The 26,364-nt window shown below is 59.1% G+C and overlaps 2 protein-coding genes and 1 long non-coding RNA gene across 8 annotated transcripts; 2 read left to right on the forward strand and 1 right to left on the reverse strand.

Annotated features, from left to right (window-relative positions):
* The first annotated feature begins 6,064 nt into the window (after positions 1-6,064).
* Positions 6,065-15,658, forward strand: SLC11A1 (solute carrier family 11 member 1). 3 transcript variants are annotated; one of them, XR_011439443.1, is made up of 15 exons: positions 6,065-6,392; positions 6,932-7,065; positions 7,886-8,008; positions 8,320-8,439; positions 9,678-9,784; positions 10,202-10,272; positions 10,591-10,658; positions 10,812-10,967; positions 11,735-11,893; positions 13,202-13,288; positions 13,385-13,504; positions 13,942-14,091; positions 14,512-14,651; positions 15,022-15,175; positions 15,308-15,658. XR_011439443.1 is itself a non-coding variant. In NM_001081857.2 (15 exon segments), coding segments are annotated over 15 exon segments (1,635 nt in total). In that variant the 5' UTR covers positions 6,339-6,385; the 3' UTR covers positions 15,413-15,607.
* Positions 15,659-15,693: 35 nt separating this feature from the next.
* On the reverse strand, positions 15,694-20,997 carry LOC111773839 (uncharacterized). Its single transcript, XR_011439490.1, has 4 exons — positions 20,898-20,997; positions 18,785-19,459; positions 17,538-18,285; positions 15,694-16,686 (listed from the first exon to the last, which is right to left on the reverse strand). It is a non-coding gene; the product is annotated as an uncharacterized lncRNA (long non-coding RNA).
* On the forward strand, positions 19,662-25,223 carry CTDSP1 (CTD small phosphatase 1). 4 transcript variants are annotated; one of them, XM_023642326.2, is made up of 7 exons: positions 19,662-20,152; positions 21,529-21,677; positions 22,120-22,221; positions 22,334-22,390; positions 23,003-23,095; positions 23,223-23,408; positions 23,502-25,223. In XM_023642326.2, the coding sequence occupies exons 1-7, from the start codon at positions 20,086-20,088 to the stop codon at positions 23,628-23,630; spliced, it is 783 nt and encodes a 260-aa protein (XP_023498094.1). In that variant the 5' UTR covers positions 19,662-20,085; the 3' UTR covers positions 23,631-25,223. The 4 variants fall into 4 exon arrangements, with proteins under 4 accessions (XP_023498094.1, XP_023498092.1, XP_070125366.1 ...); XM_023642324.2 differs by having other exon boundaries at positions 19,688-20,152; positions 22,117-22,221; XM_070269265.1 differs by having other exon boundaries at positions 19,754-20,152; positions 22,117-22,221; positions 22,931-23,095.
* Positions 25,224-26,364: the final 1,141 nt, after the last annotated feature.

Below are 26,364 nucleotides of genomic sequence, written 5' to 3' on the forward strand. Positions count from 1 at the left end.
GATGGTAACATTTGCCCCCAAAACTTCTATGACTCCTTCTTCTTGCTCCATAATACTAAGGTATATATTTCTCTCAATAAAGAAAAAACAAATGTTGAGCACTTCTGAAGTGCCGGGCACTGAACGAGGCCCTGGGGATGCAGTGGGAGCGTGGGGGCCTGGCACAAAGTCAGCCTGGAAGGGACGAGACATCCGTCAGTGATCCCATGGATGAGGGCAGAAGTGTGGACCATGGCAAGTGCCCAGAAGGAAACGTCTACAGTCGATATTGGAGCATCTAGCGCAGACTTGAGCTGGTCTGGCTGCGCAGGGAGGCAGGAGGAAATGAACCGTGATGAGAAGAGCAAGCCCTACACAGCCCCTGTTCTTCTAATCCCTCTACAGGCGGCAATTCACGTGATTCTCACAACACCCCTCGCAAGTGCCACAGATGAGGGAAAGGTTAAGGCCACGGCCACCCACCTGGTTCGTGGCAGAGCCAGGATTTGGACCCAGGGAGTCTGGCTCGAGTCCATGCATGAGTCCACTCTGTGTGGCTGGAGAGAGAGATCCCAGAACAGAGAAGAGGCACCCTCCCGCTTTAGGTACGTCCAGAGCGGGCTTGACTGTCCACTGTCTTTCCGCTTTCCCAGGCACCCAGAAACTGCCCCAGTCCCTACTGCCTTGTCACTGACAGCAGCCGCACTGCTGTGAGCTGGCTTGGCAGACGGGAGGGCATCGTGCTGAGGGAACACACAGCCCGGCCCTGGGGAGATCAAGGAAGGCTTCCTGGAAGAAATCACATCACAGCTGAGTCATGAAGGACAAGAGGCCCTTTCTCCGGACAAAGGGTGTGGAGGATGTTAGAGGAGGAAGCAGCATATGCAAAGGCCCAGAGGGAGCATTGAGCGTCTGAGCTACTGAAAGGGGTTCAGGACTAGATGCTGAAGGGTCTGGGAGCCAACCAGAGCGTTGCCCACCATCTGGGAGACTGAGCGCCCCCAGAAGCGCATCAGGCAGATTCCCAAAGGCCCATGTGTTTCTGCAGGGTTTTCTCCCACAAAAAGCCATAATGAGAGCAGACAAAGAGCAGCACAGATAGATGGAGCCCTACAAGAAGACTCAGTGTGTAACAGAAAGTGCGTTTGGAGTTCCGAAGAACTGGCAGTGACCAACGACATTTTGGAACCCAATTTACAAAGCAACTAATGGCACAGTGCTAGGTGCATATCTTGGGCCAAATAGAAACTCTAGGGTAAATACTTTTATTATCCCCACTTTACAGGCAAGGAAACTGAGGGCCTAGGAAACTTGCCTGGGTCATGGAGCTGGTAAGTAAGATTCAAACCCAGCCATTTGATTCCAGAGGCGCTGGTGGGGTGTTTTTTTTTTAAAATCAGTTTTATTGAGGTATAATATTCATTCAATAAGGTGCATCCTTTTCCTCCATTTTTAAAGTTGAGATCACGTTTAGTTGTAAGAAATAATTCAGAGAGATCTTGTGTACATTTTGCTCGCTTTCCTCCAGTGGCAACATTTGCAAATGTATAACACAATATTACTACCAGGACTTTTTTTCACTTTTTTTTGGTGGTAAAATATACATAAAATTTACTCTTTTAACCATTTTTAGGTGTACAAGTCAGTGGCATTGTGTACATTAACACTATTGTGCGACCATCACCACTGTCCATTTCCAGAACGTTTTTATCATCCCAGACGAAGACTCTGTACCCATTACGCACTAACTTCCCTTTTCCCGCTTCCGCCAGCCCCTGGCAACTCTCACCCGACTTTCTGTTTCTATAAATTTGCCTGTTCTCGGTCCCTTACATAAGTGGAAGATGAGTGGAATCATACATTTGTCCTTTTGTGTCTGGCTTATTTCACTTAGCATAATCTTTTCAAGGTTCATGCATATGATAGCATATACCAGAATTCCATTCCTCTTTAAAGAAACTATTTAATATTGTGTAAGGAAACAATATTCCATTGTCTGGATACACCTCATTTTGTTTATTCACCTGTTGACGGACATCTGGGTTGTTTCCACATTTGAGCTGTTGTGAAAAGTGTTGCCATGAACACGGGTATACAAGTATCTCTTTCAATGCCTGCTTTCAATACAATCGGGATATTGACATCGACACAATCCGCGATCTCCAGATTTCTCCACTGTTACTCGTATTCATTTGTGTGTGTGTGTGGGTGCGTATTGAATTCTGTACAATTTTATCATACGTGTAGGTTTGTGTCTGCACCACCAAGGTCAAGCTACTGAGCAGTGCCAACACCACGTTACCCTTTCGTAATCACACCCACCTCCCCCCACCCCCCACCTCACCCGTCTCTACCTGCTGGCAACCACTAATCTGACCTTTATTCCCAAATTTTGTCATTGCAAAAATGTCATATAAGTGGAACCATACAGTGTGTAACGTTTTGAGATGGACTTTTTTCACTTGGCGTGATGTCCTGAAGATGCATCCGTGTGTTGTGCGCATCAATAGTCTGTTCCTTTTATTGCTGAGTGGTAATCCATGGTTTGTACTGCAGTTAATGTAACCATTTTCCTGTCGAAGGATATCTGGGCTAATTCTAGTTTTTGGCTATTCCAAATAAAGCTGCTTTAAACACTCATATACAGGTTTTTGTGTGAACATAAGTTTTAATTTCTCTGGGCTAAATGCCCAGGAGTCCACTCTATGGTTGGATATCCCATAGTCTAGTTAACATCCACCTGTTAAAGGACAATATGGATTGTTCCCGTTTGGGCTATTATGAACAAAGCGGCTATAAAAATTTGTGTAAAGATTTTTGTGTGAACATGAATCATCATTTCTCTGGGAAAAATGCCCAGGAGCGCAGTCACTGGATCATATGGCAAGTGCATCTTTAGTTTTTTAAGAAATTCCCAAACTGTTTCCAGAGGGGCTGTACCATTTTTACATTCCCCCCAGCGTGATCTAGTTTCTCCACATCCTCGCCAACATTTGGTATTGCGACTATTTTTTATTTTAACCATTCTGATAGGGGTGCACGATGCCTCGTTGTGATTCTAATTTGCATTTCCCCCATGGCTAAGGGCGCTGAATGTCTTTTCCTGTGTTTGGTTGCCATCTGTACACTCTGGTGAAATGTCTGCTCGTGATTTTTGCCATTTCTGATTGCATTGTTTGGTTTTTGACTGTTGAGTTTTAAGAGATTTTTCTACTTCTAGTCACCAGTTATTTGTCAGATTTGCGGTTTGCAAATTTTTTTCTCTGAGTCTTTAGCTTGTCTTTTCATCCTCTTTTTTTGGTGCATGTGTGTGTGTGTGAGGAAGATTGGCCCTGAGCTAACATCTGTGCCAATCTTCCTCTTTTTGCTTGAGGAAGATTGGCCCTGAGCTAACATCTGTGTGTCAGTCTTCCTCTATTTTATGTGGGACGCCATCGCAGTGTGGCTTGACCAGAGGTGTGTAGGTCCGCGCCCAGGATCCAAACCTGTGAACCCCAAGCCACTGAAGTGAACACGTGAACTTAACCACTACGCCACTGGGCCGGCCCTGTCTTTTCATCCTCTTAACAGGGTCCTTCACAGAGCTAAAGTTTTTAATTTTGATGAGGTCTAGTTTATCAATTTTCTACTTTATGGCTCATGCTTTTGGTGTCAAGTCTAACAAATCTTTGTCTAGTCCTACATCCTAAGGATTGTCTCCTACTTTTTTCTAGAAGTTTTATATTTACAATTAAGTCTGTGATCCATTTGGACTGAATTGGGCTTCATGCAATTTCACCCCGTGCATGCAGGGCTCGGTGCTCAGCAAAAGCTCCAGCTCCAGGGGCCCGCCATGCAGATTTCTGGCGTTCCAGGTCATGCGGCTTCTTGCTCTCATACTCTCCCCAGGACCTCTGCTCTTTTTATTTTTTTAATTTTATTGAGGTCGCCTTGGTTTATGGCATCACATACATTTCAGGTGTGCATCATTCTATTTCGACTTCTGTGCAGACTGCATTGTGTTCACCAGCAAGAGTCTGGTTTCCATCTGTCACCATACACATGTGCCCCTGAGTGCTTTCGCCCTCTGGTAACCACCAATCTGTGTTCCTTATCTGTGTGTTTTCGAACCTCTGCCCTTAACCATTACACATCTGCCTCTTCCGTAAGTTAGAGGGCGTGCAGGGTGTTGATCAGTCATTAACCATTTACACTTACTGAGTCCTTACCTATAGGTAAGGCCCCACAAAAGACGCAAAGAGGAGGACGTCTGTCTTAGTCGGGATTCTCCAGAGAAACAGAACCAATAGACAACGCAGATAGAGGGACAGAGCGATAGACAATAAGGAACTGGCTCACACGAGTGTGGAGGCTGAGAAGTCCCACGCTTTGCAAGCTGGAGACACAGGAGCCCATGGTAGATATAGTTCCAGTGCGGGTCTGAAGGCCTGAGACCAAGGAGAGCCGATGGGGTAAGTTCCAGCCGGAGCCAAGTCTGAAGGCAGGAGAAGGCCAACGTCCCGGTTCAAAGACAGGCAGGGAGGGAGTCGCTTGCTCAGCTTTGGTCCAGTCGGGTCCTCAGTTGATTGGGTGAGCCCATCCACATCAGGGAGGGCCATATGCTTTCCTCAGTCTATGATTCAGTTGTTAATCTCCTCCCAAAACACCCTGACAGACACACCCAGAATGTCTACCTGAATATCCAGACACCGGTGGCCCAGTCAAGGTGACACGTGAAATGAACCATCACATCATCCTGGCCCCCGCCCCCACACCAGCCATCCCCGCATGATCCCAAGGTGGCAACTGGGAAATGTGTGCAAACCCCAGCGGTCAGGGACAGTGACGGCACCTTGAGCAACGGGATTGCACAGTGATGAACCACCATGCTGCCCTCTCCCCTCTGACCACTATCACCCCTCTTCCCGCACCCCCACCTCTCCAGGCCCTCCAGTCTCCCCCATCAACGAGGAGCCAAGAACCTGGCAAGCTCCCTGCACCCTGGTCCCAAGCTTTGGCTAAAGTTGGTGACTCAGCATCGGGATACATCCGATCCCGGATCTGGTCTGGGCCTGAGGACCTGCCCTATTTTCTCTGCGTCCAGAGTCCTCAGACTTTGAAGTTGGAAACCCCATGACAATCCAGGTTTTGAATCATCTTGGAAGAGAAGGAAGGCTTCAGGATAGAGGGCTTGAGGGGGCTTGAGAGGGCTTGGGGGGGAGAAGATCCTAAGAGAGGGAAGTGGAGGAGAACAGGAGCTGGCAAGGAGAAGAAATCAGGAGGCAGCAGGGTCTTGCCCATCATTTGTGCAGAGGTTACAGACTGATGGCCCTCAAGTGGAATCCAGCCCATAGGAAGCTTTCGTTTAGATTACACAATATTTTCTTTTTTCTTTTTTTGAGCCTAGTATTCAAAAAGCATCTGTTGCATAAAATTCCAAATTTTCCAGCAACTTTGACAAATCAGATGATATGATGACAGTAGGCACACATCTCCACATGACTATTGGCTGGAACTCTGTAGGCACTGCCCTCTTACTCATAGACAGAGTAAGTGACCTCCGTTTTGCTAAAGTCTCCGCTACTCCCTATTGTCCCCTGACACTGAGGCTCAGCATCATTTGTTATTTAACACTAAGCTGGCACGGTTTTTCTTGCTCCCAACCTGTCTCATAGTTTATCTCACCTGCCCGGCCCCCGTGGGCACCTCAATTTTTGACCTCTTAGCCCGTCTGAGCCCTTAATTTAACAGAAGAAAGAAGCTCGGAGAGAGGACACGATCTGGTGGACAATCGCAAGAGAATCAGTGGCAGAACCAAGACAAGTATTCCAGTGCCCCTTTTTCTGCAAATCTCCCTGGCTTGAATCTTCAAAGCATGTCCCTGTAGCAGTGCCAGGAAGGTCTTTTCCTCTGAGGCACTCAATGGAAACTGAGGCCTGGGTAGCCATCAGGACTCCCTCCCTCCCATTAGTGGCCATGGGACTCCAGATCAGGGAGGAGGAGAATCTGCGTGTGCGTGCGCGCGCGCGTGTGTGTGTGTGTGTGTGTGTGTGTGTGTGTGTGTAGGCAGTCATGTGACCTGGGCGTGCATGCCCGAGTGGCAGGAAGTGTCTTGAAATCAGATCTCACGTAGGAGGCACAGAACATGGGTGCCTGGAACAGGGCCAGAGATATTGTGGGGCTCAGGCCAGGAGGGGAGTGAAGTCTCCACCGTGGCCAACCAGGCCTTCCGCAGAGCCGGCCACTTCTGCCTTTGGAAAGTGTTTCACAATGCCCCACGTTTGTGAGGCCAGTGAGCTCAGCTGAGGATGGGTTGAGGGTGTGGGCTCACACACTCACATGCACCAGCACCCAGACAGGGAGCACAGGCCGAGGAGCTGCCAGGCAGGCGGGGCCCACGCAGAGAGTGCCAGAGCCTGCCGTCCTCATGACAGGTGAGGAGCCCCTCTAGGGACAGTGCCTGGATGGGGAGTGGGGCGAGGGAGAGGCAGGGAGGCCAAGGAAGCCCCTGATCCCCCATGGGAGTCCTTGACGTGACCCACTTCTGGACACCAGCCTGGAGCTGGGCTGTCCACGTCCGCACAGGAGTGGCTGATCTGGGTGCCTCTGGAGCCCCTGAGCTTCCTTGGCTGCTGGAGGAGGCAAGGGGCACACATGTCGGCATCGCTGTGCCCTCCTCAGAGCCCAGCGTCCCTCTCTGCATCCTCTGTGGCAAGAGAGATCTGGATTCAGGAATCTGCGCTCGCAGGGGAGGAGGGCAGTTCTGAAGGCTCCACTCCCCACACATCTTCTGGAACGTTTGGTAGAGGGGTGGCAGTGGTGGACCCCAGATGGCAGTCAAGAGCATCTATTCGGTTGGGCCTTGATTTCTCCACTTTGCCAGGAGGAGGTGGGAGAGGAAGACAGATGGCTTTAGCCCTGGGCCACTGGAAAGAATCAGGTCACTCACCATGCCTCCTGGGGCCCTTTGCAGGTGACAGTGGAGCCCCAAGGCTAAGCCGGCCCAGCTATGGCTCCACCTCCAGCTCACCCAGCCCAGGGCCACAGCAAGCACCTCCCGGAGGGACCTACCTGAGTGAGAAGATCCCCATCCCGGACACGGAACAGGTGGGAATGATGAAAACTCCCTGGGCTCTTTCAGGACTGACAGGATCATGTGGGACCTCACAGGCTGGAGAAGGGAGGTCCACTGAAGACCAGGGCAAGCCCTTTCTAGCTCTGAGCAGCAGTGATGGACAGTAGCAACTGCCCCCTTCCCTCTTCTGTCCCCAGTGCTTAGCTGGGGTGCTCATTATTTGTCTAAAAATTATCAAGTGGCTTTCTGAATGAATCTCAGCTTTCCTATGAGGGGAAAGGGGCCTGGGGTGAATTCGGGTTGGGGCCTCGAGGATTTCTGGTAGCATCGAAGGAAAGGACCAGACGTCAGGAGGCATCGGGAGAAGTGAAAGAGGCTGCAGGCTGGCTTCTAGAATGCTGTCACCCTGCATCGCCGGAATCTTCGGCGTATGCCCAGGCTGCCAGGCCAAGCCCTGGAATGGGAACGGGGGGTCGCTAGGCTCAGCAGACTCCAGAGAGGAGAGCGTGTGGTCTGAGAAGGGGCTGAGGAGGGGGAGGCTGAGCTACGGAGTCTTGACCCCAGGAAAGCCCCCCGTCGGGCTCTAAGGATCTGCTGAATCAGAGCTTGCACAAGGCACGCTGCCAAAAAAGGCAGAAAGAGGACCCACTGTGATTCAGCAAATCCTGCTAGTTCCTCCCACCCCAGGCCCTCCACTAAACCCCCAGGGGTGGCAGCTCCCAGCATGGGGAATGGAGGGCAGGGCTGGCCAGCCTGGGCTGATGAGCCCATTGGAACTCAGCCGGGAGCTGGCCATGGCCAGCTGCTCCCACCCCAGTACCCAGGACCCCCTCGCTCCACTCCCACCTGCAGGGCACGTTCAGCCTTCGGAAGCTGTGGGCCTTCACTGGGCCGGGCTTCCTCATGAGCATCGCTTTCCTGGATCCAGGAAACATCGAGTCGGACCTTCAGGCTGGCGCTGTGGCTGGATTCAAAGTGACTGAGTTGGGGCACCATGGGGAGGGGGGGTGACAGGGCTAAGTGGGTGGAGACCCCCAGCTCAACACATTTCCCCAGAGAGGCCTGCATGGCTGGTGTTCCTGGGAGCAGGTGTTAAGTTCAAATGGGCCAGAAAGGGGTCTCCAGGGCCACCCTGCCAGAGCGTGGAGTGTATGGGGGGTGGTCTTCTTGCTCCATCTCCCCCATTCTCTCCCTAAGGAGTGTCCTTGGTTAGAGGGTACCGCCAGCCCGGAGAGTCCTCAGAGACTGGCCCCTGTGGGTGAAAGCGTCTCCCTGCCTTCTCACAGCTGCTCTGGGTGCTGCTGTGGGCCACAGTGTTGGGTTTACTCTGCCAGCGACTTGCTGCCCGGCTGGGTGTGGTGACAGGAAAGGACTTGGGCGAGGTCTGTCATCTCTACTACCCTAAGGTGAGCTTGGTGGGCCGGGACAGGAAACACTCACAGGCCACAAACAGCCATTTATAGCTTCCGTGGTCAAATAAACACATCATCTCAGGTGGGGCATCACGGGCCCATTTGATAGATGACAAGAACTGTTACCCAACCAAAGCGGGCTCCGTTCTCGGTGAGTTGAAACCGAAGCCTTCAGCAGAATTAGTCGTTACACAGAGCACAATTTATTTGCAGCAAAGAAGGAGAACGCAGGGAATTCTGCAGCCGTGGCTCCCCAAGCACAGGAAAGCAGGGCCTTTTATTTCGGATGGGGAATGAATATTCAAAAGGGAGAGGCAGGTATTGGTTCCTCAGGCGCAGTTTGAAAACATGCTTCCACCTACATCACATGTTATGGTAATAAGGCCTAAGCTCCTCCTGGGGCGGAGATCTTAACATTAAAATGAAGCAGAGGTAACTCTTGGCCGTTTCTCCGCCCATCTGTGCAGTTGTCCTAGTGGCAGGGTTTGGACCAGTTCAGGGTGGTTGGTGATTGCATCTCTTAACATAACTAAAAAGACAATCTGGAGAAATAGTTAAGTGCTTCCAAAACCTCCTTTGAGTTATTTGGGGCAGTTAGTCGGTGACAGAATGAGGCTCAAACTCATAGGATACAGACTCAGAGGGACGTTAGAGATGCTCTGCTCACTTAAGAAGGGGAAACTGACACCTGGGGGCGTGACACAGCCAAGGAGAAAATAGGTAAGCATTGGGTCGGGATGGTCATTGGCCAAGGCGAACACTGAGGACACTGGCTATTGTCAGTATCCAGGTAGGAAAACAGAAGCTACACCGCTAGATATTTGAAAGGTATTTCAAATGCAGGGATGTAGTCGCAAAGGTTTTGGAAGGGCTGGAGGAACAAGGCGGAGGAGGGACCCAGAGATCAGAAAGCTGCTGGGCAGGAGGCCGAGAGCCATCATTTGCTGCCACTGCTGAAATGGCCACCAGCACTGCGGGGGCCCAGGCTGCCTGTTGCCACGGCCAGAAACACTACCAGAAGCAGGGGAAAATGATTTCTTCCTGCCTTTCAGTCTCCCATAAGTGTCTCCTTCGAAAGCTAACTGGAAGCCAGCTGGCAAGGCCGTCTTACAATGTGGTTTACAGGCTTCCAGCCCAGCAGTATAGGGCCAGGTGTGGAAAGCTGCGGGCAGGGCCAAGACAACAGGCAGACAGCTGGCCCAGCCTTGACGAAGGGTTACCTCCTCCCCTAGCTGCCCCGCACCATCCTCTGGCTGACCATCGAGCTGGCCATCGTGGGCTCGGACATGCAGGAGGTCATCGGCACCGCGATTGCATTCAATCTGCTCTCAGCTGGACGGTACTGCCCTGGGGTCCCCCTGCTCTTCACTCCAGGGCTGGGGACAGCTGCTGTTCCCCCCCCCCCCCCAGGCCTTGTACTTCCCTGTGTCCATTTCATCCTGCATCCCCTCTGACTCAGAGCGTTGCCCAGTGTCCTCTGGGGAACCTGGGATGTGCAGAAGTCAGTCACCACGCAGCCATCAGCACCCAGCCCAAGCTCCCTGCCATGCTGGTCCCCCACCCAGCTTGGCCTTTCCTCGAAAGTTCTGTGCCATTTTCCTGGCTCCAGCACGCTTGCTCTCCCTTGTTGCATGGCTGGCTGGGGCCACTTGGGTCCCTGGTCCCAGAAGGCCAGATTCCACAGTCTCCAGCCCTGCGGGTGGGCATTCCAGACCCCTGGAGCAGGCTGGGCTGACCCAGGCCGCTCTGGTTTCAGAATCCCACTCTGGGGTGGCGTGCTCATCACCATCGTGGACACTTTCTTCTTCCTCTTCCTCGATAATTACGGTGGGTGTGCCCCTCATGGCTGGGACCGCGCTGCGGGGTCGGAGCCCGATGCTCTGCTGTAGCGGGAAGAGTTCCCAGCGCGCGCCCGCCCTCTGGCTGGTGGCCTTGAGCAAGTACTCAGCCTGCTGCTTCTCCATCTGTAATACGGGGAAATAATAGCACAGACGTCACCGGGCTGCGGCCAGGACTCCAGGAGGTTTTAGATGTTAAGCAATTGGCACAGCGCCTGGAACAAAGTGCTCAAGATATCTGCCTTTAATAATTGCTTATGTTACAATTTTGCGGTATTTTTGCTCTGCCCCTTTGCTCTCCCTCCAGGGCTGAGGAAGCTGGAAGCCTTTTTTGGATGCCTTATTACCATCATGGCCTTGACCTTCGGCTACGAGGTGGGAAGCCAGAGCCGCAACACCCCTGACCAAGACCACCCCTCTCTCTGCCTTCTGCAGAGCCTGGGGGCGGGGCCACAGCCCGGGCGGCGGGGCGGGCGGGGTGAGACCGGCGGCGCCGGGGGCTGGGCCTGACGAGGCTCCTCCCCACAGTACGTGGTGGCCCGTCCCGCTCAGGGGCCGCTTCTCCGAGGCCTGTTCCTGCCCTCCTGCCCCGGCTGCGGCCACCCCGAGCTCCTGCAGGCCGTGGGCATCGTCGGCGCCATCATCATGCCGCACAACATCTACCTGCACTCGGCGCTGGTCAAGGTGAGCAGAGGGGAGGGAGGGAGACACGCCCACTGCCTTAGGGCCCCGCCTCCAAGCCTGGAGCCCCGCCCCTTTGGTCCTGCCCTCGCGATTTTAGGCGGGAAGTGAAGTCGTTCTATTTATTCAACATATAATAATAGAGCGTCTACTGTGTGCTGGGAGCTGGGGGTCGATGTGAAAGGATAGACAAGTCCTCTGCCTCCCTTGAGCTTGCGTCCCGGGGGCAGGGGACAGGGGGACAGACCACGAGCGAATACGCAAATGAAGGAAAGGATTATGCGCTGTGAAAGATGCTCTGAAGGAAACAAATGAGAGAAGTATGATATGATAGAGAATGACTGAGGAAGGGGCTACTTTTGAAAAGGTAGTCAGGAAAGACCTTTGTAAGGAGGTGATCTTTGGGACATGAAGGATGGGAAGGACGATGGGGGAGAAGATATTCCAAGCAGAGGGAACAGCAAGTGCAAAGGCCCTGAGGCAGAAATAAACTGGGCATGTTTGAAGAGGGAGCCTGGCAAATGGAGGGGAGCAGGACAGGGGCTAAGGTAGACAGGGGCCTCAGAGGCCAGTCTCCCTTCACTCACATGGTTGGTCACTGTGGACCAGGCCTCTGGGCAGAGGTGTAGGAAGGGCTTGTCCCTGGCTGCCATGTAGGGGGCTTTAGAAAGAACTGGGGTTTGAGGGGAACACAGGTAGAGGTGTGAGGGTGAAGGATGTTGGGGTGGCTCTGAGGGACATTGGCTCTTCCCTCCCTTTGACCTCCTTAGTCTCGAGAGATAGACCGGTCCCGCCGGGCGGACATCCGAGAAGCCAACATGTACTTCCTGATCGAGGCCACCATCGCCCTGTCCGTCTCCTTCTTGATCAACCTCTTCGTTGTGGCCGTCTTTGGGCAGGCCTTCTACCAGCAGACCAACCAGGCTGTGGTGAGGCACGCCCCCCACGGGCCCCACAAGCTGACTGGGCACTCCAGGCCACACCACTGAGCCCTCTGCCTCTGCCCTGCACCCCGGCACCCTAGGGGAGGGAGTCTGTGACCCTGGCCTGGGGCTTGAGCCCCTCCCACCCCACTGGGGAGAGACCACTCCTCCCAGGTGGGCTCTTAGAGGGTCGGACCCCACCACGGGCTGCAAGGCATGGACATCCAAGGGGGGGGGGGGTGACTGGGAGGGAGGCGCTGAGCCTCTAGGCCCCAGCTCTCCAGCCACCCCTTGAGGGGTGGGCGGGCGCTGCCCAGCCAGCTGAAGAGAGGGTGATCCAGGGGAGGTCCGGCCTGAGTGTGAGCCTGGAGTCAGAATGTGCGAGGCGGTCATTCTCTTCCGTGTGTCCTCTCTCCTGACAATCTCCATAGTTAGCAGAGAAACCGCACTCGTTCAGCCGATGTTGACTGCCTGTGTTATGTACCAGGCTGTGCCCCAGACCCTGCGGGTACAGCCGTGACACAAAGAGCCTGCCCTCCTGCAGGTTAAATGTGGAGGGTCGTGAGCAGACAGGAGCAAATCCACAAAGCAGTCCAAAGGGGAAGAGCATGAAGGAGAATAAAGGGGTGCTGACACAGAGGGAGGGGGCTGCGTGAGCCCCGGTGGGGCAGGTGGCATTTGAGCTGGCTCCCAAAGAGAAGGAGCCAGCCGGCTCCTGCCTGGCTCTCTGAGATGTGGGACCTGTGCCCGTCTCCCTTTCTGAGTGGGGCTCTGTCACCCGGTTCTGACAACCGCTAGCCGGTGTTGGGCGCTCGCTGAATGCTGGGCACTGTGCCAGGGAGGGCTGGCCAGGCCTCCAGGGACCTGGGCACTGCCACTGCCTTGCTATGTGACCTTGGGAAGTCCCAGCCCTCCCAGGTCTCACTCTGCTCCTTGGCACAAGGAGAGAGGTCTAAATAGGGATGGCCACTCCTTGTCTTCAAGACGTAGATTTGTGGGAAGCGGGTCCGGTGGAAGGGAGAGCGCGCTCTGGGGCAGCTCGCGTCACTGCCAGCCAGTTGTCTCTTTGCGGTAATGCCAGCTCTTACAAATCCAAGAGAAGCAGGAAACCGGGTTCTCACGTGAATTCTTCTCCATTTTAAATGTTAGCAACAAATTCACATTAAAGAAAAAAGAATTGTTAGCTAAAGTACGTCTGGCAGGATTTGGCCCGCGGGCCACTGTTTTTCCACCCCTGGTCAAGGCCTGGTGGTCTGATTTTACGAGACTGAGTGTGCGCTTCACATCTCCCTGCTCCTGCCCCGGTGCCCGCAGTTCAACATCTGTGCCAGCAGCCACCAGGACTACGCCAAGATCTTCCCCAGGAACAACCTGACCGTGGCCGTGGACATTTACCAGGGAGTAAGCGCGCCGCAAGGGTGGGCGTGGGAGGGCAGGATCCCTCCGGGCGGGCCCTTGCGGGGGCGGGGCCAAGTGCCTGACCACACCCCCCTCCAGGGCGTGATCCTGGGCTGCCTCTTCGGCCCCGCGGCGCTCTACATCTGGGCCGTGGGTCTCCTGGCGGCCGGGCAGAGCTCCACCATGACTGGCACCTACGCGGGACAATTCGTGATGGAGGTGGGGCCTGCGGCGGGTCCGGGGGGGCCAGGGGCCCGATCCGAGGTCAACGGGCACACTACTGGGGGCTCGGACACGGGCCTCGGTGATCCTTCAAGCAGCCCAGAGGGTACCATTGTAAGGCCCACTTTACAGAGGAGAAAAGAGACTCAGAGAGGTGAGGCAACTGGCCCGAGGCTGCAGACCCAGGACTAATAGAAGCATTTTCCCCAAAACTGTTTAGTCTTCAGCAATCAGCTGTGGAAGGACCCCCCCCCCAATTTCTCCCCATCTGTCCCCTCTGGGCCAACTAAGGTCAGAGCTGCCCCCATATCAGAAAAGGAAAAACAGAGGGTCCCCCCAGGCGTGAAATGGGCTGAGGGACGACAGGGGTCCCTGCTCTGGAATCCCCAGCCCTGTACTCCGCCACCAAGGTGCCCCCCCACCCCCCACCCCAGGGCTTCCTGAAGCTGCGGTGGTCACGCTTCGCCCGCGTCCTCCTCACTCGCTCCTGCGCCATCCTGCCCACCGTGCTCGTGGCCGTCTTCAGGGACGTGAGAGACCTGTCAGGCCTCAACGACCTGCTCAACGTGCTGCAGAGCTTGCTGGTGAGCGGGGGTCCCTACCACCCCTTCCCCTGCGGCGCCACACGGGAAGCACAGCCATCCCCCATATTGAGCCCCCCTGCAAGGCTCACAGAATCCCCACAGCCACCCCAGGGGGTAGGATCCACCATTATCCCCGTTTTGCAGATTGAAAAACTGATGCACGTAGTTAAGTGACCAGCGGCAGAGCTGGATGCAGACTCAGGCAGCCTGGGAGCAGAGCCCCGAACACTTTCTCCTGCTTTGGAGCCCCCCAATCTTGGAGGGCACAGAGATGGAGAAACTGAGGCTCAGAGTGGTCAGGAGACTTGCCCAAGGGCACACAGCCAGGCAGAGGAGGACTGGATTCCCCGTCCATCCCTCCCCTCCGCGCTGTTTTCCGAGGGCAGGGTCCCTCAGCCCCATCCTCCCGCTCCTCCCCAGCTTCCCTTCGCTGTGCTGCCCATCCTCACCTTCACCAGCATGCCCGCCATCATGCAGGAGTTTGCCAATGGCCTGTGAGTACTCCCCGGCCCAAGCACTGGACTGGCATTACTGCATTTGATCCTCAGAGCCCCCAGGAGGTAGGAATTACCATTATCCCCATTATCCAGATAAGCTCAGAGAGGTTAAGGAACTTGTACAGGGTCACACAGCTAGCAAGGGGTGGGGGAGGGGAGCCAGGACTGGAATCCAGGGGTGGGGGCTGTTTCTGGAGCCTGAGCTCCTCGCCCTTGTCTCAGACTCTGCTCTTGCCAAAATCCTGCAAATGTGCAGCCTGGAGGACCCAAGAGGCAGCAGTGGGTGAAGGGGCTGCTCCAGGTCTCACAGCCCGGAGAAGCCAGCTCGTGTATCCATCGCTCTCTCCCGCCCCAGCTCCGGGCTGGCGGCGGGCACTGGGGAGAAAGAGGAGGAGGAGATGTAGCCAGTCCTGAGCCCCCTTCTGTCCCCCAGGCTGAGCAAGATCGTCACTTCCTTCATCATGGCGCTGGTCTGTGCCATCAATCTCTACTTCGTGGTCAGCTACCTGCCCAGCCTCCCCCACCCTGCCTACTTCGGCCTCGTAGCCCTGCTGGCCGCGGCCTACCTGTGCCTCACCACCTACCTGGTACTGCAGGGTCTGCGGGGGGCCTTGGGGATGCGGGAGACCCGGAGAGGAGGCCACGGGAGGGGGCTGCACCGGGGCTTCCCCCGAGGCCTTGTCCCCGCTCTCCGCCCCTCACGGTCGCCCCTCCCCCAGGTCTGGACCTGTTCAATCGCCCACGGAGCCACCCTTCTGGCCCACAGCTCCCACCAGCGCTTCTTGTACGGGGTTCCTGAAGAGCAGCCAGAGCCCTCCGGATGAACTCCCACCCCGGGGCCTGGCTGCCGGTGGCATGAGTGGGTGGCATGGGTGCGGCAGACTGGGTGCTGGATGGGGGGCGGGGGGAGGCGGGGGTGGAGGCAGCAAGACGGCGTGGAGCAGCCTGGGTTCCACAGAGACCTGCTGTTTCCTAGTTCGGACAACTGATTAACCTATGGGTTTCAATGTCCTCATCTGTAAAATGGGGACACCACCAATCCTGCAATGGATGTAAAGCACTTTAACACAGTACGTGGCACTCGGGACTTAAAAAAAAAAAAAAAAACATTCCAAAAGTATTTATTGAGCACCTATAGGAGCGATCTGACAGACCGCCCCAGTGTGGGGCGGAACACAGGCTCCCCACTGGCGCTGTCGGATGAACGCTCTGTAAATTCGACTTCACTTCTTGTCCCAAAGAGCAGGGCAATGTCTGGTTTGCTCTTGGTCTCGCTGGAGTGGCCTCAGCCGTTCTGTTCCACCCACCCACAACCCATTTTCCAGGCAGTAAAATCGAGGCGCGGTTCTCCTCCCTTCAGGCGCCAGGTCAGAAGGATCCCAAGAGTCCTTGCCTCCGAGGCCCAATTCATTTGTCATCTCCCCAGGGGACCGGGCGGCCCAGACTCCCACGCCGTGCAGTTAACGCTCCCTCCGCGCTGACTCTTAGCTCCCCCTAGGGGCAGGGACGGTCCCGAGCGCCGACACTCCCAGCCTCGGCCTCACCCCTCCGGGCTGAAGAGGAGAAGGCGGGCGCTCCGGCCTCGCGCCCTGGGGCCTCGGAATCCGCCCAGGCGCGGAGGGGGCCGCGGGCGCTGTGTGGGCGGGGAACCCCCTGACCGCTGGGAGCGGCCCGGCACCCCTTCGCCCCGTGCAGGGGCTGTACTTTACAGACGCTCCCTGGGCGGTTTCTAGGCTCCCCCAAGTCCCTCCTCTAGCCTCTTGCCGGCCCGCAGACCCCAGGCCGGGAGCTGTGGAGAGCGGCGGCGACTAGGGGCCACCGAGCCTTTCCCCTGGGTTGAGCCTGGAGTGGGCGCTGTGCCCCGGAGCACCCCCGATTTCCCAGGGGTCCGGCGACCCGAGCTCCGCGCTCAGGTTGGGGCGCTTGTTTATGAGAAGAATTTCCTCTTTCTTAAAAGGGCAACGTTGCGAGTGGGGCCTCAAGGAGGACGGGGTGGGACGGGTCTTGGCTCAACCAGAGCAACAGTGAGAGAGGGTACCTGGGCGAGAAGGCCGCCCAGTCCCCTTCTCCGGGCTGGCCTTGGAGAAGATGGGGCGAGCTGAAGGAGGGGACAGATGGGAGCTGGGTAGTGGAGGAAGGCATCTTCCAGACCCCTCTGCTACCTGCAGATGCCCCCCCCGCCCCCCGCTGAAGCCCCTCCCCGCCCCTGGGGTCTGCCCCTGCTTTGTGCTAGACGTGGGGCAGGAAGGCAAAGTCCTGAATTAAAGATGTCAGTTCTCAAGGAGCTCACACCCCAGTGGGGGGACAGCTAAGTAAACGACACAACCAAACACTATGCGGTGGGACGAGGGAACAACCCAAGTGCGTCTCGGGCACACCTGGAAAGAGTGAGGCAGAAGCCAGAGAAGTTATCTCCTGGAAAGGATTTCCAAAGCTGAATAGAGAAAGGGGGATGCCAAGCGGGGATGAGCGTGCCAGAGGTGGAAGGGGAGATCTGTGTGTGCAAAAGCGTAGTGACATGCAACCTTGTGGAGAGTTCTTAGATCTCGTGGAGAAGGACCGGGGATCCCAGAGAAACGGCAGGTTGGTCATATGAACAGTTAAGCCTGGAATTGAGAGCTTGAGTGCAAGGAAGGCGGGAGGGGAGGGGACCATAGGGCGAGCGAAGGGGCTATTTTGGGCCTGGGCGAGGGGTGAGCCATGAGTGGTCAGGCCAAGGTCAGTCCTTTCAGGGCAGGGAGACCCCACAGAGAGCTACCCCGACCCCCATAATAGCTTCGGTCCTCCCAGCCCCCATGCTCAGCTCTAACTTGAGCCGGGAGGGGATGCTCCGTGTCCGCCTCCCTGGCTGGGCGTGGCCCGGCACCTTGACTCTCCCCAGGACCCGCGAGGGCGCCCTGCCTTTCTGCGCTGCCCCGCCCTGCATGGGTGGGGCTTTTTTTTACCAACCTCCTTTGGAAGCTGAGGTGCTCGATGGAAAAGACGCTCTTGCACTGTTGGCAGAAACACACGGCGCCCAGGACTTTGTTCCTCCTGGGGTGCAAACCCATGAAACAGATAAAAATAAACTGTGGGTAAGGCGACCCCTGCTGCTGGGGTAGAGAGGGCTAGCAGCCGGCTGTGAACACCCCCCCCCCAACCCTACAGAACACTTCCACCAGCTCCTCTGTCCCCACAGATCCCCAGACCCTGGGCCTCCTGACTCAAGGCAACCACCTTGCCCTGGCAGAAGGTGCACCTCGGGGTGCCTGGCAGCCTAGGAGGAGGGAAGTTCTCCCAGGGGAGGAGGCCCGCACCAGCAAAGTCTTGGAGGGGGCGATGGGTGTGTGTCGGAGGTGGGAGGTGAAGGGAATAGCGGGCAGCAGCGGCCCTGCCCAACGCCCTATCCCCGCTTCAGCTCCTCTGACCCTCAAGAGGACAACTGGCCAGCTTCCAGCCTTCACAAAGGGAAACGGAGGGAGAGGAAGGCGAGCCGGCCTGCTCAGATCAGGGGCGAGGCCAGGGGCTCACTCAGCCCCACGCCACACATTTCCTTTTGGGGTCAGCGCGGGCTGGGCGGCCGGAGACAACGCTGAGGCCCCGCCCTGGGGCCGGGCCGAAGGGGAGGGGGGTTCCGCTGGGTGGCCGGAATGCCCTTTCCGCCCTGGCTGGAGCGCTGGGGCCAGTCGCTTCACTTCTGGGAGCTCAGTTTCCTTATCTGTAAAATGGGATAAGAAGGGGGTCGTTCTGAGGAGTAAAGGAAATGAGGGACCCAGACTAAGCGCTCGCCACACGTAAGCGACGATGAGGATTAAATGCGATATGGCGGCCGTGCGGGCGCCCTAAGCGCAGGAAGGGGGGCCGTGGGTTCTAGCCTGGGGGCGATCGCAGCCCCGGCCCACCTCCTCCCGGCCCCCGTCGCAGGGCAGGACCCTGGCGCGCCTCCAGGCGGCGCCGCTCTCGGCATCCGGCCCCGCGCGGGGCCTCCCCTCCGCCCCCCGCCGCCCCGAGGACGTGCGCCGCGCTCGCCCCGGCGGCCGGACGGGACAGGACGCGCCCGCCCCGCCCGCCGCTGCGGCCCGCGGGGGAAGGAAGTGCTGGGGCGTGTTCGTCAGGCTCGGCGTTATTATTATTATTTTTAAAATTGTGAACACAAAATAGTAACGACGAATGGAAGGAACTTCACAAACAGGGGGAAAAAAAAAAAAGAAACGCACCCGTAGACCTCCTGGCACGTAACGCAGGAGTTTCCCTCGTGAAGGATCCGCGTGGAAGCGCGGACGCCGCGCCGGCCCGGGGTGTCTGCACGGATCCGGGTGGAACGGCTGTTTTAAAACCTTCCAAACGGTTGATGGCTGTGGTCCCCACGGTCGGGCATTGGCCTCGCAGGAACTGAGCGCCCACTGTGTACGGGCCCCGCCAGAGAGCACCCCTCCCACCCCCGTTAATCACAGAGTGGCCGGCGTGTGGAGTAAAGGAGAGGGTCGGGAAGGTCTTTTGGAGACGGTGACATTTCATCGAGGTCGGTGGGATTTGGCTCCGAGAAGGGGGAAGAAGCGTGTTCTAGGCAGAGGGAACAGCGCTTACGAAGGCCCTGAGGCGTCGAGGCGCTTGGCTCCTCCTGGTGGGAACGCCAGGTGGCTGGCGCGACTGGGGGGGGGGGGGGTCGGACTGCGGAGCGCCAGGTGGGGCAGTTGGGAGAGGTCGACAGGGGGCATCCCGTGGCAGGGAGTTGGAATTTTTACGCTCTACAGAGCGGGTCACCTGGCCCGGAGTGGGTGGCGAGCGTCACAGTCTGGTCAAGAGCATAACTGTGTGGATCTGCACAGCAGTTTGGAGGTCGCAAACAGCCTTCGCTTGCTCACGACTTCCCCGCGAGGTGGCCCCTGCGACTATGGGAAAGAAGATCCCTTTTACAGACCAAACAGCGTTATGCCCATTTCCCAGATGGGGAAACCGGGAAGAGGTCGGTCCGCGACCCTCGGAGCGCGCAAAGGCGGAGCCGCGCGGCCCTCGGGCACTCCCCGGCGTGGGCGGGCCCCGGCCCTTGGCTCTCGGGCTGGGTGGGCAGGGTGCTGGTCCTGCCACGCAGCCGCAGAGGCTCGGCCCCGCGGGCGGGCGGCAGGAAGGGAGGCGACGCCCCCTGGAGCGGCAGGAACCCGGCGGGGCCCGCCTCCCCGCCCGCCGAGCCGCGCCGGCCCCAGAAGTGATGAAAGCCGCGGCCGAGTCCAGGTCACGCCGAAGCCGTTGCCCTTTTAAGGGGGAGCCTTGAAACGGCGCCCGGGTTCCATGTTTGCATCCGCCTCGCGGGGAGGAAACTCCATGTTGTAACAAAGTTTCCTCCGCACCCCCTCCCTCCCCCTCCCCCTAAGAACCTGGCTCCCCTCCCCTCTGAAGCTCGCGGGGATCCCTCCCTCCCACCCCTCCCCTCCCCCCCGCGCCCCGATTCCGGCCCGAGCCGGGGGGGAGGCCGGGCACCCGGGCCAGAGTCCGGCCGGAGCGGAGCGCGCCCGGCCCCATGGACAGCTCGGCAGTCATTACTCAGATCAGCAAGGAGGAGGCGCGGAGCCCGCTACGGGGCAAAGGTACAGGGGCGGGCGGAGGGGGCCGCAGCCCGGGCGCCGCGGGAGGGCCGAGGACAGGGCCGGGACCCTCCCCGGGGCTACCGCCGCCGCAGCCCCGCGCGCCCGCCTTGGTGGGGCCCGAAGCTCCAGCCAGAGAGCGAGCGGGGTGAGAGTTTGAACTTGGGGAGGCTCGGAGACGCGGGGCGGGGCCTGGCGCCTTTCGGGCGCTCGTGTCTGTTCGAGGTGGGGAAACTGAGGCAGGGGTAGAGAGGGCGCTCCTTCCGGGTCTCCCGGACTGGCAGTGAGCGGTGCCCGAGAGTCGCCCCCTCCCCCCCATTGGCGCCAATGGGGCTGGGAGGGGGGGTCGGAGAGGGCGCCTTCGGGCCACCCGCTGAGACTCCGCCCCCTCTGGGCCGCGGGCTGGTCGGGTCGCAGGAGGGGGCGCCGAGGTGACAGCGAGCTGGGGAGGGTTGGAAGGATCTCCCGCCAACACATAGCCACGTTCCTTACAAACTTCCGCGTCACGCGTTGGAGGCGCCGGGCACCTCAGAGGCACCAAGAGGGCACCCACTTCTAAGGGTCGCCTGCGCGCCCGCGGGGAGATGCGGGTGTCGGGTGGGGACGTGCGCACACACGCACCGACCTGGGAAGCCCCGCCGCCCACCTCGGCCCGGCGCCCCGGGGCTGGCGGGGCTGGGCTGGGGGGCTGCCCCTCCCCTCCCGGTGTTGGTTTCAGAGGCTAGGATGTCCCTCCAGGTCTGCCCACCTCTGGCCGGAGCCTAGCTTCTCCCGGGGGCAGGGGGCGGCTGGAGGGTGGGCCCGTCAATCAGCCGGCGGACGCCAGGCTCTAGGTTGGAGGTCTGGGCGGGGCGGGGGCGGAGGAGGCGGGGCCGGCAGATGGCCGCCGGACACTGGCCCCAGGTCCCCACTGCCTTCCTCTGGGCCCAGTTTCAGGGAGGACTTTGGTCCCACGGGGGCGGAGAGGATGGAAGGAGGGCGGGAGCGGGCCGCAGGGCCCCAGGCTCCGGGCCTCCTTGGCAGGGGCGCAACTAAGCTGGGGCCGCCCAGGTAAGGGGGTTCAGGAGGGGCCCCCAGGGGGACTGACTCCTCCGCAACGACGGAGCCTAGGAAAAGAGAAAGCACCATCGCTATACTCCTTCCAGCCAATCCACGCCTAACATGGGTACTTTTGTGCGCCCACTAGGACGACTTGTGGGGAGCAGAGGGGTGGCCTGGAGCCAACACCCTCAGGAGGGTCTGAGCCTCCTCAGCTTGTCTCCCGCGATGAGGTGGGACGGCCAGGCCACACCGTGTCAGCGCGGGGGTTCGCAGGGGGCACCTGTGCGCGCCTCCGCCGGCTGCTGTGCACGCCCCCACCCTGGTCCTCCCCGCTCCAGGTGACCAGAAGTCAGCGGCTTCTCAGAAGCCCCGGAGCCGGGGCATCTTCCACTCACTCTTCTGCTGCGTCTGCCGCGATGACGGGGAGGCCCTGCCGGCCCACAGTGGGGCGCCCCTGCTCGTGGAGGAGAACGGAGCCGTCCCCAAGGTGCGTGGCGGCCAGGTGGGGGCTGCGGGGACACCTGGCCTCAGCCCGGAGGGGGTTAGGGAAAGGGGCTTTACATGACAGGCCTGCAGGCTCTGGAAGGTACTGAGGAGGGTGAAGCCCCCCCCACCGACCCCTCCGCGGCATCGCCCAGCCAGGCCATGAGCCCCCCAAGACCCCTGGGTACCCCCCAGCCAAGGAAAGTCTGAATTCCCCTTCTCAGTGGGGGCTTTTCCCCCGCCTTGGTTTCCCTTGGTGGGGAAGTGAGGCCTGGAGAGCCCGGCAGCAGAGCGGGCAGGGGCAGAGCTGGGGGAGGGGGGGTGGCCTCTGTCACCATCCTTGTGGCCCCCCAGGTAGAAGGCTGGGGGAGGGCAGACTTGTGTAGGAGAAGTGACTGGGGCTTGAGATAGGCACCCTCAGCCAGCCCCACGTGTCCCCACAGCAGACCCCAGTCCAGTACCTGCTTCCCGAGGCCAAGGCCCAGGACTCGGACAAGATCTGCGTGGTCATCGACCTGGACGAGACCCTGGTGCACAGCTCCTTCAAGGTGGGCCCTGCCCAGCAGCCCCTAGCCCAGTTTCCCAGGGGGCCTGTCCTGGCCTGGGAGGGTGGGCTCTGCAGGCCCTGCCCCAGCTCCAGCCGCCCTTTTCCCCCTACAGCCAGTGAACAATGCCGACTTCATCATCCCCGTGGAGATTGATGGGGTGGTCCACCAGGTGAGGGGCCAGGATCCCGGGAGGCGGTGGGCTTGGCATTGCCTTCCAGACCCCAGGCTCTTCCCACCAATCCTGAGAGCCCCAGCTGGGATTTTAGATGTGGAATGTTAGAGGCTCAGAGAGGGTGTGAGACTTGCCCGAGGTTACACAGATCCTCAGGGACTTGGCCCTGCTCTAAGGCCTGTAGGAAGTGGGGTTCCTCCTCAGCGCCCCCTTGCCCCACCCTGCCCGGGACCCAGTTCAAGTAATTCAGGATAGGTTGTGTGCTGTCCAGCCTGTTCTCCATTACTTGGCTCGGGGACCGGTGCCCTGCAGCCTTGGGGTGAGGGGGCGGTCCCCCAGGTCCCTACACTTGGCTGAGGCCATGGTGGGGAAGGAACTGAGAATTGATTCCCGTGAGGTAGGGCCCGAAGCCAGGAGTCCAGGTTCATTTTGATCCTCTCCCACCAGGGGGGTGGTGGCTTCCGTAGCAGAGCCCGAAGGCCATGGGACCAGCCCCGGTCCTGTGCTCTTCTGCCTCTTCCACCGGCTCCCTCCCAGCCCTCAGCCACCCCACCCCACCCCACGTCACCCGGCCTGCAGCCAGCAGCCCCTCACCAGCCCGCCCCCCAGGTCTATGTGCTGAAGCGGCCCCACGTCGATGAGTTCCTGCAGCGGATGGGCGAGCTCTTCGAGTGTGTGCTGTTCACCGCCAGCCTGGCCAAGGTGAGCCCCATCCCGCCAGGGCCCCGGGAGCCCAGCCTCCCATCCGCCTCCAGCACGGGGCTGGAGGGACGCCCTGGCCCTGGATGACCCACCTTCCCCACCCCCCCCCCCCCCCCCCCCGCCCCAGTATGCAGACCCGGTCGCCGACCTGCTGGACAAGTGGGGGGCCTTCCGGGCGCGGCTGTTTCGGGAGTCCTGCGTCTTCCACCGGGGCAACTACGTGAAGGACCTGAGCCGGCTGGGCCGAGACCTCCGGCGGGTGCTCATCCTGGACAACTCTCCCGCCTCATACGTCTTCCATCCCGACAACGCCGTGAGTGCCCCACACCCAAGCGGGGGGTCAGCCCATTCCTGCACCCAAGCAGGGCCACCTGCTCCCCTCACCGCCCTTCACCCATCTCCCCAGGTACCAGTGGCCTCGTGGTTTGACAACATGAGTGACACGGAGCTCCACGATCTCCTGCCATTCTTCGAGCAGCTCAGCCGCGTGGACGACGTGTACTCAGTGCTCAGGCAGCCACGGCCCGGCAGCTAGTGAGGTGCCCTGGGGCCAGGACCTGCCCCTGACTGCCACCCACACCCCTCACACGCGGACTTTTCCCTAAGAAAGCCCAGCGGCCGCCGCCACCACCACCTCAGTGCCATGGGGAAGTGGGCGCCCCCCCCCCCCCCACCAGCCTGGCCAGGCCTCGAAGGGGGCAGCAGGCTGCACCGAGGGCCATGAGCCCCCGGGTCCCCGTGTCAGTGCCTTAGATCCTCCTCTTTCTCAGGGGACCTGTGGGGTCCTGCGTGCCACTTCCCCTTCCTCTCTCTCTCTTTCTGTGCTGCCATGTTTCTCTGCTGCCAAATTGGGCCCCTTGGCCCTTTCCGGTTCTGCCTGGGGGAGGGGCCGGCTTCCCGCTGCCCCTCGCCTTGGACCGCCAGCCTGGGAACAGTGGACACAAGTGCCTTGCGTAGAGCCCTCTTTCTGGCCTGGTTTTCCCGGGCTGGGGCCACGATCGTTTCAGCTCTGGAACAGTCTCCAGGTCGCTGCAGTCTAGCCTCATGGGGAAGGAACCAGTCTTCTCACCTCCTCCCTTGGGGCTGACACAGCCCCCGCTCCTCTGCCTAGGCGGACGGCGGGGGGAGGGGACAAGAGCTGTCACCACTTGTGAAGGCAGCAGGGTCTGTCCTTCAGGACCCCAGGTTCCAGCTTCTCTGGGCTCAGCAGTAGCTGAGGGCTGCTCCCCAGCTCACCCGAGACCCCCTCACGTCTGCCTTGACCACCCCAGGGCCCTGGGGCTTGGCTCCCCCAGTTCCACATGCAGGGGCACAGGTAGGACCTCTTCTCGGTGCCATATAAATATGTATATGTGTATATAGATTTTTAAAGAGGGAAGGGTTGGGCTAGATACACCCCTCCCTCACCCCTTTCCTGGGCCCATAAATTGGGGGGAGAGTTGGAAAGGATTTTTACCTTTTTTTAAACTGCTAATTTCTGAATGAAACAAGCTGGGCCAAGGGGCCCCAGGCCCTGTCCTCTGTCCCTCACACACACACTTCGCTCCATTCGTTAATTCCAAACACGATTGAGCACCTTCTCTGTGGCCAGCACTGTGGTAGGCCCACCAGCTGAGTGTGTGGGGGTCTCTGCACCACCTGATCGTGCCTCCTCCACCCAGCCCATACTTCACCAGTGCCTTCAGGGGATCTGCAGGAGGTGGGACCCTTTTGTGGGATTTGGGGGGTCTCTAGGAAGCCTGGCCAAGGTGTCCCCCCTCCCCTGTGCCAACCCACCCATTGCAGCCCCCTGCCTCGCCCCCTGCTGGCTGGGGGCAGCTCCCAGGACATTTGCCTTCCAGCTCTGACTCCTTTATCTGGAACCCCTCCCCCGAATGCTGAGTCTGGAGGTCAAGGCCTTGGGTCTCTTCCCAGGGCCTGACGGTTGGGGACCGTCCCCCTAGGGGACCCACATACTAGTGCCAAGGGGGATGGCAAGTGGAGTTGTCATTCCCCTCCCTCCCCCAGCTGTGGGTGGGAGGGAGGACAAGGTTGGCCTGATTCGGGTGACCTTCCTGTTTTAAGTGCCTTCTCTGTCACTGAGAGCCCCACAGTGTGATGAGAACTAAAGAGAAAGCCAGATCCCTTATAGTGCCTCTGTGGTTATTGGCGGAGGTTGAAGTGGAGGGAGCAATTTGTGTCCCATGCAGCCACACCCCTCTTCGACAAACCCTTTGGAGGGAGGGGGATGTTAGTAGGAGGGGCCTGCAAGTGTGAATGTGCACGGTTAACCACAGCTTTGAGTAGAGCTGAGTGCATCGGGCTGTACTATTTAATGATCCTACCTCTTGGCCTCAGTTATCAGATCTGCAAAATGGAGCTACGCCCTCTTTGCAGAATTGACTAAGTGCTCGCACACGGAGGACTCAGTAATATTAGCTCTAAAGCACAGCTGAGCTGAGTCCCTAGGGGAGGCCCCTGGAAGGTATTTGGAGACGGGAGGGGTGTGGTTTCTGCCCTGGAGCGGAGCGGGGAGGGGCTGGTGGGGCCCCAGAGCGGGGAGGTGGGGAGCAGGCCGAGTTCCGCGGAAGCTCAGTTCAGCGGCAAACCCGGGAACTGAACGAGGCTGAGGGGCTGCGGGCTGAAGTTCGGGGGCTCTGGGGAGACCGGGTGGGGCCGGGCGCGCGGTCTCGTTCCCTGCCACCACCGTCCCCCCCACCCCCCGCGGCCTCTGGGTACCCACTGGCCGCGCCCTCGCAGGAGCCTCCGGCCCACTTCCTGCCCCCGCCCCTCCGGGCCTGGCAGCACTTCCTTTGCAAAACTGGGCAGCCCCAGGCCCGGGCAGGAAGTGACCTCCCGGCCCGCCCTCTCCTGATTCCCGCGGTGGCCACTAGAGGCCTCTCTGTCCTCGCAGACGCCCGGGCTCCCTAGAGCCGGCCCGCCCCGCCTGCCGTGGGGCACACGCCCCCGGCCCCCTCCCCCGCCTCGGGGGCTGGAGAGATGAGGGCCAGCATCGTTCACCCCTCTGCCGGGGGTGGGCAGCCTTTGCTCTCCCAACACACACTGGGGCGAAGGAAGACCTGCCCTTCCCAAAGGTTGGTCCCTGTCCCCCCAGCTCCACCTTCCTTCTTCCTCCCACACTCTCATCCCCTTACCTTGTGAATCCAGCCTCAAGCCTGCCTCATGGTGCCCCAGGTGCTGAGCTGCCCCCCAAGTCTCCGAGGGAGCTTGTAGTGTATATGATACTCCCCCCGCCCCCGCCCCAACTTTTCCCTGGTAGCAGAGCGCCG

This window comes from Equus caballus, chromosome 6, assembly GCF_041296265.1.
Source record: "Equus caballus isolate H_3958 breed thoroughbred chromosome 6, TB-T2T, whole genome shotgun sequence".
Lineage (NCBI taxonomy): Eukaryota > Metazoa > Chordata > Mammalia > Perissodactyla > Equidae > Equus > Equus caballus.